This window comes from Emys orbicularis, chromosome 22 (assembly GCF_028017835.1).
Source record: "Emys orbicularis isolate rEmyOrb1 chromosome 22, rEmyOrb1.hap1, whole genome shotgun sequence".
NCBI classification, from domain to species: domain Eukaryota; kingdom Metazoa; phylum Chordata; order Testudines; family Emydidae; genus Emys; species Emys orbicularis.
In genome coordinates this window covers 17,358,159-17,370,533 of record NC_088704.1, presented here as the reverse complement: position 1 = coordinate 17,370,533, position 12,375 = coordinate 17,358,159, and the positions used below count along the sequence as shown (strand labels likewise).

At 40.1% G+C, this 12,375-nt stretch overlaps 1 protein-coding gene across 1 annotated transcript in view; it reads left to right on the top strand.

Moving 5' to 3' along the window:
- Nucleotides 1-2,245: 2,245 nt before the first annotated feature.
- The window catches only part of LOC135893485 (cyclin-dependent kinase 11B-like), a 29,117-nt gene continuing 18,987 nt past the window's right edge, over nt 2,246-12,375 (top strand). Inside the window, exons 1-8 of the mRNA XM_065421315.1 lie at nt 2,246-2,321; nt 5,121-5,246; nt 6,035-6,150; nt 6,240-6,242; nt 6,541-6,668; nt 7,406-7,544; nt 8,112-8,248; nt 10,974-11,096. Coding sequence (XP_065277387.1) covers nt 5,136-5,246; nt 6,035-6,150; nt 6,240-6,242; nt 6,541-6,668; nt 7,406-7,544; nt 8,112-8,248; nt 10,974-11,096 — 757 coding nt within the window. The 5' untranslated portion in view covers nt 2,246-2,321; nt 5,121-5,135. The remainder of the gene's footprint in view (nt 2,322-5,120; nt 5,247-6,034; nt 6,151-6,239; nt 6,243-6,540; nt 6,669-7,405; nt 7,545-8,111; nt 8,249-10,973; nt 11,097-12,375) is intronic.

Below are 12,375 nucleotides of genomic sequence, written 5' to 3'. Positions count from 1 at the left end.
GTTAACTCTTGCGATTAACTCAAAAAAAATTGCAGTTTTAATTGCACTGTTAAACAATAGAATACCAATTGAAATGTATTATATATTTTGGATGTTCTACATTTTCATATAGTATTCTGTGTTGTAATTGAAATCAAAGTGTGTTATTTTTTGTTACAAATATTTGCACTGTAAAAATGATAAACAAAAGAAATTGTATTTTTAAATTCACCTCATACAAGTACTGTAGTGCAATCGCTTTGTTGTGACAGTTCAACTTACAATGTACATTTTTTGTGTGTTGCATAACTGCACTCAAAAACAAAACAATGTAAAACTTCAGAGCCTACAAGTCCACTCAGTCCTACTTCTTGTTCAGCCAATTGCTAAGACAAACAAGTTTGTTTACATTTATGGGAGATAATGCTGCCCACTTCTTAATTACAGTGTCACCTGAAGTGAGAACAGGTATGGCACTTTTGTAGCCAGCATTGCCAGGTATTTATGTACCAGATACGCTAAACATTCGTAGGCCCCTTCATGCTTCGGCCACCATTCCAGAGGACATGCCTCCATGCTGATGATGCTCATTAAAAAAATTTGTTAATTAAATTTGTGACTGAACTCCTTGAGGGAGAATTGTATGTCCCCTGGTCTGTTTTACCCACATTCTGCCATATATTTCATGTTATAGCAGTCTGGGATGATGACCCAGCACACGTTGTTCATTTTAAGACCACTTTCACTGCGGATTTGACTAAGGGCAAAGAAGGTACCAATGTGAGATTTCTAAAGATAGCTACAGCACTTAACCCAAGGTTTAAGAATCTGAAGTGCCTTCCAAAATCTGAGAGGGATGAGGTGTGGAGCATGCTTTCAGAAGTCTTAAAAGAGAAACAATACAGAAACTACAGAACCTGAACCACCAAAGAAAATCAACCTTCTTCTGGTGATATCTGACTCAGATAATGAAAATGAACATGTGTTCATCTGCAGTGCTTTGGATTTATCAAGCAGAAACCCTCATCAGCATGGACGCATGTCCCCTGGAATGGTGGTTGAAGCATGAAGGGACATATGAATCTATAGCACATCTGGCATGTAAATATATTGCAGCGCCGGCTCCAACAGTGCTATGAGAACACCTATTCTCACTTTCATGTGACATGAACAAGAAGTGGGCAGCAGCATCTTCTGCAAACGTAAACAAACTTGTTTGAGTGATTGGCTGAACAAGAAGTAGGACTGAGTGGACTTGCAGGCTCTAAAATTTTTTATTTTTGAATGTATTTTTTTTGTACAGAAGTCTACATTTAAGTTCAACTTTCATGATAAAGAGATTGCACTACAGTACTTATATTAGGTGAATTGAAAAATACTATTTTTGTTTTTATACAGTGCAACTACTTGTAATCAAAAATAAATATAAAGTGAGCACTCTACAACACAGAATACAACATGTAATTGAAATCAATATATTTGAAAAAGTCCATAAACATATTTAAATAAATGGTATTTTATTACTAACAGTGTGATTAATTGCAATTAATTTTTTTAATCACTTGACAGCCCTACTTTCTACTTCTAACATTCAAAACAAATAGCTGTGAAGTGTAATCTATAGTGTCCGTTTTTTATTCTTATTTTGTAAATGTAATCAGAATGTAATGAACGAAAAGGTAAAAAGATGGAATGCAGAACAGGATTTTTATGCCCAGCGCGGAGGCTGAGACGTGCCACTGAGTCTGGGCACGCCCTGTGGTCAGTTTAATCAGGATGTGCAAAGAACTCACTAACGGCACTGCAAGAAGAGAGGCAGTGTGTCCAGTGCTTATACAATAGAGGACGGGGATGCCGGACTGTCGTCTTTTCCGCGCTCTGCGTGGCCCAAGCCAAGGCTCCGTGCCTCAGTTTCCCCATCTGTAAAAGCGGGAGAGCGAGCCTTTCCTCAGCGGGGTGAGACTGAACAGCCGCACTGTGCGCAGCTGACAAGTGCGCGTAACAAACAGACCCGCGGCTCCTGGAGTCACCTCCCGCCGGTCTCCGGTCCCGGTAGGCTCCGCTGCAGCCGCGGGGGGTCACCCGAGCCCACCTAGGCGGGAGGCGGGGCCGCGCGCCTGACGTGTGGGCATCGCTCAGCGCCTCCGGGCCTAGAGGCTGCCTCGCCGCCACGCACCAGCCCCTCAGGTTGGCCGCATGCGCGCAGCCTAGGCTGATGGCCAGGCCAACTGCACCACGGTCACGCCAGTACGTCATCAGGATGCGCCGGGGAGCGGAAGTGACGCGTTTGTCCCGCGCTGGCTGGCGCTGCAGCCTCTCTCCTTAGTCTCCGGCGGCGGGCGGTAAGTTTTGTGCTAGTCGCTTCCCCCGTGTGGGCCCTATGTTAGTAGCGGGGCTCGCTCTGGAGTGGGGCGCCGGGTGGGAGGAGGGTGTCGGGGGCCCAAGGACTGGCGTGAGGAGGGGGAGCCTGTGGGGGCAAGTGGGTCTTGGAGGCTTTCGCCGGGGGGCTTAATGTTGGGGGTGCCTGAGGGGAGAGGGGAGGTGGAGATTGGGGACCGGTGAAGGGGGTGAGGCTGGATGGGAGCGGTGAGGTAGAGGAGCTTGGGGAACTGGTGAGGGGGACGAGGCTGATGGGGGCAGGGGTGAGCCGACGAGTGAGACAGTTGGGAGCATGAGGTGATAGGCTGAGAGTGCTGCGTTGTGGGGTAAATCTGCACAGGAGTGTGGGGAGAGACGGGGGACCCTGGTGTTGCACTCAGAATTGATCAAACCATGTCCCTGTGTATTAGGAAATTGCTTGGGAAGTCCCCAGACGCCTCCAAGAAAGGGTATCTGAAACATAGTTGCGGTTGATTTGTGGTTCTTAGTCCTGACTGGCTGGGAGTCTAGGGTCCAGCAGAACTTAATAAGACACACCTGGGAGTATACTGCCACTGAAGAAGTGAGGCCAGGAGGATTCAGATGGCAATAGGGTTTGCAGTGCCTACACACTGTTGCTTCTTGTGTGTGAATTTAGTATGCTACACATAGTACATAGTGAGGCACTCTTAATGCATAGTATAAAATCATTCTTTTCAAGAAAGAGGCAACAAATGGCAGGAGGGCAGCATGCATGGAAGGCCAAGCACTGAGGCTTTATTTATATGGGAAAGTCTTTTGGTATAACCTAAGGTGTGAATTTAAATAGATATAGTCGTATGGCTACGACCTCCTATGTGGACACGCTTATTCCAGTTTCTTTGGTATAGCTTAAACTCCTTCCTCAGTGACAAACTAAACCAAAACAGACACACTTATATTGAAATAAGAGGGTCCATGTGGAGGAACAGGTGTGTTACAACCAGTAACATTTTCCTATGTAGACAAGGCCTGAAGCAGCTCATCCCACAAGAGAATCATAGCATGAAGTGCTTGTAATGTTGTTTCCACTACCCTTTTACAAAGGAGGAAAAGATTGTCCTTGTTCCTTACCACCCCTGCAAAGTCATTATATACAGTATAAGTCGTTTCTTCCCAGGCAACCTGCAGAGACCTCTCTTCTTTCTTTTTCTTGGAAGCCCTTGCTGCCTTACTTCAAAATGACCCACATTTGAAAAGTATTTGAATATAGTACAGTTTAATAAACAACATGCTAAACCAGGATGTCTTCATTCAGAGTCTCATTTTCGTCTGTGACCCATTCAGATTAATTGTGGGTTGGATATTAGAGCCCAAGGGGGTATAATATACCAGGATTCCTAACGAGGGCTGTTTGAAGAGGCAGAAAATATTTTGACATTTTCTAGCTTCATCTGGCCTATTTTCACACACCCCTCTTGGGGGAAAAAATATTTTGTGCATATTCTGTGGTGACAGACATGGATGCAAAAACGTGCACAGCTTTGCAACAAATTCTCAAAAGGCTCACTTCTGAATGTTTGTGACTATTTCAGCCACTTCTACTAGTGGGACTTTAAATATGAAACTAACTTTTACCCATGTGTGCCTCTGAAAATTGAAATACACACTTGAAACTATGTAAAGGTGTGCCTATACTGTGATTGAATCATTTTTAAAGTAAGCCATGTTTAGCTGAAGACCGCCTGTCTAGGAGGGTTTGACCATGGTTATAAAATATTTTTTTTTTAATTTGTACTGTGGTTGCTGTCCTTACTAATTACTTTAATACATTTTAAAAGTTGTGGTTCAGACAGGATCTTGTTCACTTAGTAACTGATGCTTAATATATGCAGCAAATGAGACTAGTATGAAGTAGGAATAAAAACAGGTTGAAAAGGACCAAGATTTGTTGCTACTATTTGATGGCCATTATGTTACCTAAATGAAATTGATTAGTGGGTCTTAGTTCAGCTCTTTGTAGAGATGTGCCCACTGCTGGTACTGACATATTTGTTGACAGTCTCAGCAAAGAGGCCAAGCATTTAATGGGACTGAAGAGACAGAATTATCCTTTTAATTAAAATATATGTTTTCTGGTCAAACCCAAGGCATGTAATTAGGGGATGTCCTTGCTATGTCTGTAGTGTTGGATGAATAGAAAACTAGAGTTATCAGTCTAGCGGCAGCCTTATTCACTACCATCAAATTCATTTTGAAAAAGGCAGAATGGCAAAAAACTCTGCTCTATCGAAAATGTGGCATATGAACTGCAGTGGAAGGACTGTGCTGGTGACAGAGCAGCAGCAGCTCGAGGACAGATGGGGTTCAAAGCCTTCATAAATAATCGTGCAACCCCAGAAAATTACCTCTTTTCACAGCGCTAAAATAATAAGCCATAAGACTAGCACATTTAGGTGTCTTTGGATCATCATGACTGGCAAGATATGAGGCACTATTGCAGAAGTTGCACTGATTTAACTTAAATTGGTTTTTAAACCAATTTAATTAAACTGTTGCACAAATGGTGTAAATACTCTGATTTTAAACCAAACTTATTTTGGTGTAGCTTAAGTCAAGTGCTAACTAACTTCCCTTTACATAAGGTTCTGTGAAACTTGGCACATCACATCATAATTTTTAAATGTTTATTTGTATATCGAAAGTTCATTTAAAACTTACCTAAAACATTGATGTAACCAATAGCATTGAATATATTATATTTCAAATACATCTACCTCCATTAATGTGGTGTTCTGTTTCAGTTTGTTCTGACTCAAATGGGTGATGAAAAGGACTCTTGGAAAGTGAAAACTTTAGATGAAATTCTTCAGGAAAAAAAACGAAGGAAGGAGCAAGAAGAGAAGGCAGAGATAAAACGCATTAAAAATGTAAGCTGTCTCTTTGTAAATAAACAGTTCTAATTAAAGTGAGGAGGTTTAATTTTTTTTCCCCTCATTTTTCCATTAGAACAAGGCTTCCTCTATCACTATCAATGAAGTTCTTTTGTACTTCCATATTTAACAGGTGAGCACTATCTCTAAGTGTCAAAGCTTACCAAAATGTTGTGCTTTGTTAAAACCTGATTGGTAACACACTAGATCTTTTACTTTGCTTCACAGTTGTTGAAAAGTCTGTCTGAGAAATCAGCCTGGTTAATTGGAAGCTTTAGTTGCAGTATAATTAGACTATTTTGGCCTTTTTGAAATTTTATAGTGCTCCTGTTTTTAAAACTGTTCCTGATTGCAACAGAAAAAATGTTGGGCCCATTTTATCAAATGATTAAATTTTTTTTGCCCTAAATAATTTTTGCTTATTCTAATTAAAAAGGTGTTATAGGTGTCATTATCACTTGTTTGTATTATTTGTTGAAAGGTTTTGTCTTTAAAAAACTACCATAAATTAGCATAGTCTTTGAGTTTTTGCAGGTTAGTTTTACTCAAGTAGACTGAATTTATATTGCTTCAGATATTACAACATATTAACTACATTTGACTGCATGATAGCTATAATTAAAATCTGTACATTTAATAAACCACTGATTTTTGTTGAGTGTCCTATAGATCATTTGGCTTTACTGCCAGCAGTGGAGTTAAACATCAGTTTAAAAAAATACACCTCACTGCAAGAGAAATTAACTGCAATTTGTTTTTACCCTTCCTTCCCCCTTCCACCATAGTCTGATGATCGGGATTCAAAGCGGGATTCCCTTGAAGAGGGGGAGCTGAGAGATCACCGTATGGAGATAACAATCAGGAATTCACCTTACAGGAGAGAAGATTCTATGGAAGATAGGTAAGAATAGAGGAAGATAATGCTTCTGGATGTGGACGTTGCCTTAGAAGCAATAAAATCTAAATGTTCTCTGTGTGTTGTGGTTAAAGCAGGTCTGCTGGGTTCTTTTTGATACTTACCTTGAGTCACTGAGATTCGTATATCTTAGTTTACCCATCTATTAAAAGCAATTTTATAATATCTCCCTACCTCACAAGAGGTTGAAAGGGATTATTAATTTTGGTAACATGCGCCAAACTCCTCAGATGAAAGGTGCTATGGAAGTGCTAAATGTTATTAGATTAAATACTTATTCCTTCTCTTAAAGGGTGGAAAAGGAGCAACAATTCATACTTTTATGATAAATTACCTATTACTTTCCTGTGCTTATTCATATAAATTGCATTTTAGAGGAGAGGAGGATGATTCCTTGGCTATCAAACCACCACAGCAAATGTCACGGAAGGAAAAGGCACATCACAGGAAAGATGAGAAGAGGAAAGAGAAACGTAGACATCGTAGTCATTCAGCAGAAGGAGGTATTGTAGCTGTTGTTGTTTAACATTTATATTGCACTAGCTCTTTGAGGTCAAGCTGATTGGGGCACATTGTGCAAGGCACTGTACAACCATAGTAAATGTCAGTTGCTTGCCCCAAAGAGTTAGAGAAGACATAACAAGTGGATGAGATTAGGGAGCTGGGGTGGAGGAAATGGAGAAAAACATTCTGAAAAAGAAATGTGAAATTCATAGGAATTCTTGCTCAGTAGTTTTATGTCTGACTCCTTCATTTCTTCTGTTACATTTAATCTGGTTAAGGGGTTTGTGTTTGTATGTTTGGTTCCCCACTCACCCTGGAGGAGGGAAACCACTTTGCGACAGGGACCTATTAGTCTGATCCTGCTGCCTTTGAAGTCCATGTTAAAACTTCCAAGGACTCCAGCGGTGCAGGATTGAGCCCTTTGTTTTTATACCTATCCATAAAGCTCCTAACATGCTGTTGCTATAAAGTAATACATAATAATAAACCTTGCTTTTCTGTTATTGGTAAACTTTATATTTTTAACATTGAGTATGATACATGCAAGTTTTTATTATCATTTAATTTTATTTACAACACAGTTCTAGGTCAGGATTTTGCTAGTACATACTAAGACCAGAACCACAAAGCCCTTAAAATTAGTGCTTTACTCTACCCTGGTTTGTTCTTTTGCTTTTAAAAAATAGGAACATCTTGACTATAACAATCTAGCATTTATTTTTATCTTTATTATTAGGGAAGCATGCCAGGGTAAAAGAGAAGGAACGTGAGCATGAACGTAGGAAAAGACATCGAGAAGAGCAGGATAAGGCTCGACGTGAATGGGAAAGGCAGAAGAGGAGGGAAATGGCTAGGGAGCATTCCAGGAGGGAGAGGTAAAAATCCAACCCTTACTCTGCAACACCCAAAGAAATTCAGTTAGATCAGTGCCATTACCCCAGTGAACATGTGGTGTAATAAGAGGCTGGGATCTCACCTGCATATAAGCACCTTTTGAAGTGGTTTCATTACCGGATATCTTTCTAACACTAAAGACTCTGTTTGCTGCTGTTGTGCCGTAATAAGTAATTGGTGAACAAGTCAGTTCTGAAGAATACAGTGGGCTTCCAAGGCTTATTTAAAAAAACAGCTTTTTAAGCCTACTTATTTTTTATTTAAATTCCGACAGACTGCAGAATCTTATTTTAAGGTGGTCCCAACACTCTGTGCCAACTGATAAAGAAAGGCAGACTAGAGCAAATCTGTTTTAAAAGATTAATGTCTGCCTCTGTAAAGGACTGCTTGTGCTATTGGCAAGTACACAATGATATCACAATTTTGTTGTTAGTTGGCACTGAAATTGAATAACTTAGTAGTCTATTATTGCAATAGTAACAGGTTTAGATTACAAAAACAAAAGCCCAGACTTCAATTATATAAAATAGGCAAATGAATGTTTCCAGGGATCGTCTAGAGCAGCTTGAGCGAAAACGAGAACGGGAGAGAAAAATGCGAGAGCAACAAAAAGAGCAAAGGGAACTAAAAGAACGGGAAAGGCGAGCTGAAGAAAGGCGCAAGGAACGGGAGGCCAGACGAGAAGGTAACTAGCTCAGTGTAAACAGTAAAAGGGGGTGTTAAATGGAACAACAGTGGAATTTAGATAAAACAAACACCTCTTTTATATAGGCCAATGCCAGGGTTTTATTTAAAAAAAAAAGAGAGCGAGTGAGTGTCTGGCTTCTTTATTAGTCATGAACAAGAGGACAAAATCGCACATGGGGATAAAGAAAGCAAGGTCTTTGAGCTTGTATAGCTTGTTCTGTACTGTGGAACTCAGACCTATGGTATTGAAGCAGGCCATTAGTCAGTTTTCAATAGACACTGTATCCTTACCTGTTCTTTATTTACGTACAAGATAAACTTTTTACGGGTCATTGATTTCCACTTACAGTGGTCAAACTGGACCTGAAATGTTTCCAGTTTGCAGAATGTTTTACATCCCTTACATCATACATTTAGGTGACAAATGATTAAAATGAGGGATTAAGTGTTTTTGATTTGTGCCTAGATCGAGGCACCGGAGAAAATAAGGACACTCCCCATTTATTTTTTATCTTGGATGCCAGTATTACCTTACTGTGACTCTTGTTTTGTAATCAGTTCTCATGCTGTTAGTCTCTCATTTGCACTTTGTACTAAACTAAGGGGGACTGTAGCCTTTTAAGAATCTTGATCTGCCAAAAGACAAAATGTTTAAGAACTTAAGGAAATTAAACAACATGGTATGGAACTTTCTGCTGCCAATGTGAGAGAGAGTGGTTAGCTTAGCGTGCACACAAACTTGGGCTATTGCAGCATTGTTAACGGTATAGAGTAAGCATTTTAATAGAGGTTTGCATTTTAATAACTTTTCCAATGTCCCTCTATTTGGTGTTTCTGAAAGTGAGACTAGAACCAGGAAAATTGCAGGGAGACGTTATGCAAGTGTCCCTTACATGCATCTTTGCCACTGCATCTCAGTCCTCAGCTGCAACACCCTTGCTGTTTCAGTCCTGGTCCATTCTTAGGCAGACTGCCATGTATGCCAAATTGTGTGGTAGCTGTATGATGAGAGGCATTGTGGTATAGTGGATAGAGTACTAGACCTGAGTTTGGGGGAACCTGGATTCTGTTCCTGGGTCTGCTACTAGCCTGCTAGCTGATCTTGGGAAAGTCACTTCATCTCTATACCTCAGTTTCCCAACCTGGAAAATGAGGATAATGACATTTACCTGCTTTGACATCTGCATGCTTCAGATATACTTAAAAGGGTATTGTCAGGTAGTTTCTCTCTTTAGGTTTTTATACTGTGCCCATTACTAGAAATGTTTTTGAGATTCTGAAAAAAATCAGAAACATGTTTTTAAGCATTCTCTTAAACTTCATGAGAAAAAGTAAATGAAATTTACTATACACAAATTAGTCTAGCTTAAATGTTTACATTGAATAAAATACAGAAAGCAAACACTAAATAAATAGTTAATTCAATTTTGCAAAATATTTCAATTTCAATAATATAAAGTGATCTAGTAACTAGAAATTAGGAATTGCCTAGACAGTATGGCAACTACGGCATTAAAATACCTACATAGATTCCACTATGGTGGTCAAAGATTGATCTACCTAAAGCCATCTCTCTAGAGGTTGCAGTTGATGGACTGTACTTTTTACGTTTCTTATGAAGCTTCTGCATGAAATAATATATTAAATTCATGTGGCACCTTCTGTCCCCAAGTTCCCACACACTCTTTATAAACTTAAACAATGCACAGGGATCACTTCATCCTCCTCTGAAACATAGCCACCCCTGGGGTGAAATGTGGCAGCTTTTGAACAGCTCAGAGCAATTCAGGACAAGAAGTGAAGAGGATATATTCATAGTCACTTGAAACTTCAGGGGGAATATGTACAGGAAGAATGTAGTTACAGAAAGGAGTTTGGCCAAATAATGGAAAAACAGGTTATAAGAATGTGGGAATCAACATATAAACCTTTTTACCGAAAAGTGAAAAAATTAGTACAGTTTTGCAAATATTGGTGTATGACTGTCATAGAAAGGCAATGGAAGGGAAAATACTATACATCTTTCATTACTGTCTTTGGAAGGTTATTCTATAGTCCTGTAGGTCTCACTTTCTGAATTTTTTTCCAAATATTTGGCCTAAAATATTTCTTAATTTCATCCCTGTTACTCCTTACTTGTATTCTTTCATCATGCTAAACAATTCCTTTCTCTTCTTGATATTTACACCATTCGAGTATTCATTGACAAATATCCTGTCTTCCAACTTAGTCATTGCTTAGCCATTTTCACCTTATTTAGTGTTTGATGTTTCCTCATGAATCAATCCCTCCTGCCTCTTAACTTTTTAATTCTTTTCTGCACCTCCCCCAGTTTGTCTACTTTGTTTTGGTAATGAGCGCTCTAAAATGAATGTAATATTGCAGATGTGGTCTCGGAGAGTGGTAAAGAGAGGGATTCGCACCTTCTGACCCTAAGTTATGATGCCTCAGTATATATAGCCCAAATATGTATTAATTTTTTTTACTGCTACATTCCATTTTAAAATGGCACAGTAAGTCCTTATCCAGATCATTAGCTATCACCAAAGTCTCTCTTTTTTTTTTTTTCGTTCTTTTTTTTGGAGGTGCAGTTAGGGTTCTGTTTCTTTTAAAAAAGAAATAAAAATGGTGCCTCAGACAGCTTGCCATGAAAGAGGAGAACCTTTGTAATTAGTAGCAGGAAAATGTAATGCCTTTTTGTTTTGTTTTTGTTTTTTCACTAGTTTCTGCACATCATAGAACAGTGAGGGAAGATTATGGAGACAAAGTAAAAATAAGAACCTGGAGTCGCAGCCCATTACGACAGCAAAGAGAGAAGCTTGAGCAAGGAGATGGCAGGAAGCCAGGTAGTGTTTGCGCTTGGTAATATGCCATTGCATGACAGTCAAAAGGACCTGCTGGGGAAAAAGGTGTGGGGGGGGGGGAGGGCTTTATTTTGGCTGCTAAAAGGAATTCCATGATATTTTCTTGAAAGTATCACTCAGTTTGAAAGACAAATGGTGGCATGGTACCAAAGTATGAATGAGGAATGGCAAATAAACTATTATCTGGATGATTTGCTGATGTTTGCAGGGACCCCATATAATATGCTGTTAAACTCAATCATTCTTTCCTTTTTAGTAATAACAAGTCTTGAGAAATGCTCACTAATTTCACTAAACATTTATTATGCCTTGTCTAACTGCAGGGTATATTTTCCACTGAGCTTTGGTGCATTGACTGTTGCATAATAGGTATTTCACCGTAATTGTGTCCATACATCCAGCTGTTTACTACTTCAATCTAAATCATTACGTCCACATGGCAGGGACTTTTCTTCATAGTAAGTGTGCACATTCTGGGAGGGTATCCCATGGTGCTTTGCCTTGCTGGGTTGCATTCTGGGACTTCTCTCGCAGCACATTGTGGGTTACATAGCAGAAGCCATCTGGAAGCAACTGGAATTCTGGGACGTGAAGTCAAACTCACAAATTTCCATGGCCAGTCCTGCCATCCCATGATTCATCTTTTTATTTTTATTTTTTTTGTGAGCCAGCCCTATTTTCAGATTGCTGTCAGCCAGCATGAACAGAACTATGCTCCACATCGCAATGCAACAACAACAAATATGTAGAAGGAGATGGAGATGTATTTGAGATCTTGCTGCCAGGTGGCTTTTGCTTTGGAAGTCAGCTGTTGCACCTCAGCTATTGGCTGGTAGCAAGCAAGGATGGCAGGCATCCAAGTGGCAGTGGTCACATAATACTGAACACTTAAGGGAGCTCTCATGTTGGTGCGCTGCAGCTCTGGGGTGAGCTCTGTGCAAATCTCTAGGAAAGTGGCCTTTGTCATCCTAAAATTATGTAGCCACTGCTGGGCATCCCAGGTTTGTAGAATGTTTCCCACCGGACGATGCTTCTTACCTGAGGCCAGAAATGGTGCTGCACTGTGTGAAGCTGCTCCAAGAAAAGTTCATCTCCAAGCAGCTGCTTGGTCTCCTCTTCTGGTATCTCTTCCAGGAGGCTCTCAAGAGGTTTCTGAACATTGCCTCTTTTGCCCTGCATTTCTTCCCCCTCAGGTTACCCAGGCAGTCAGATGCTGATAATAGTCCTATCCTTGAGAAGCCTGGCACTTGAAGGAACTGGA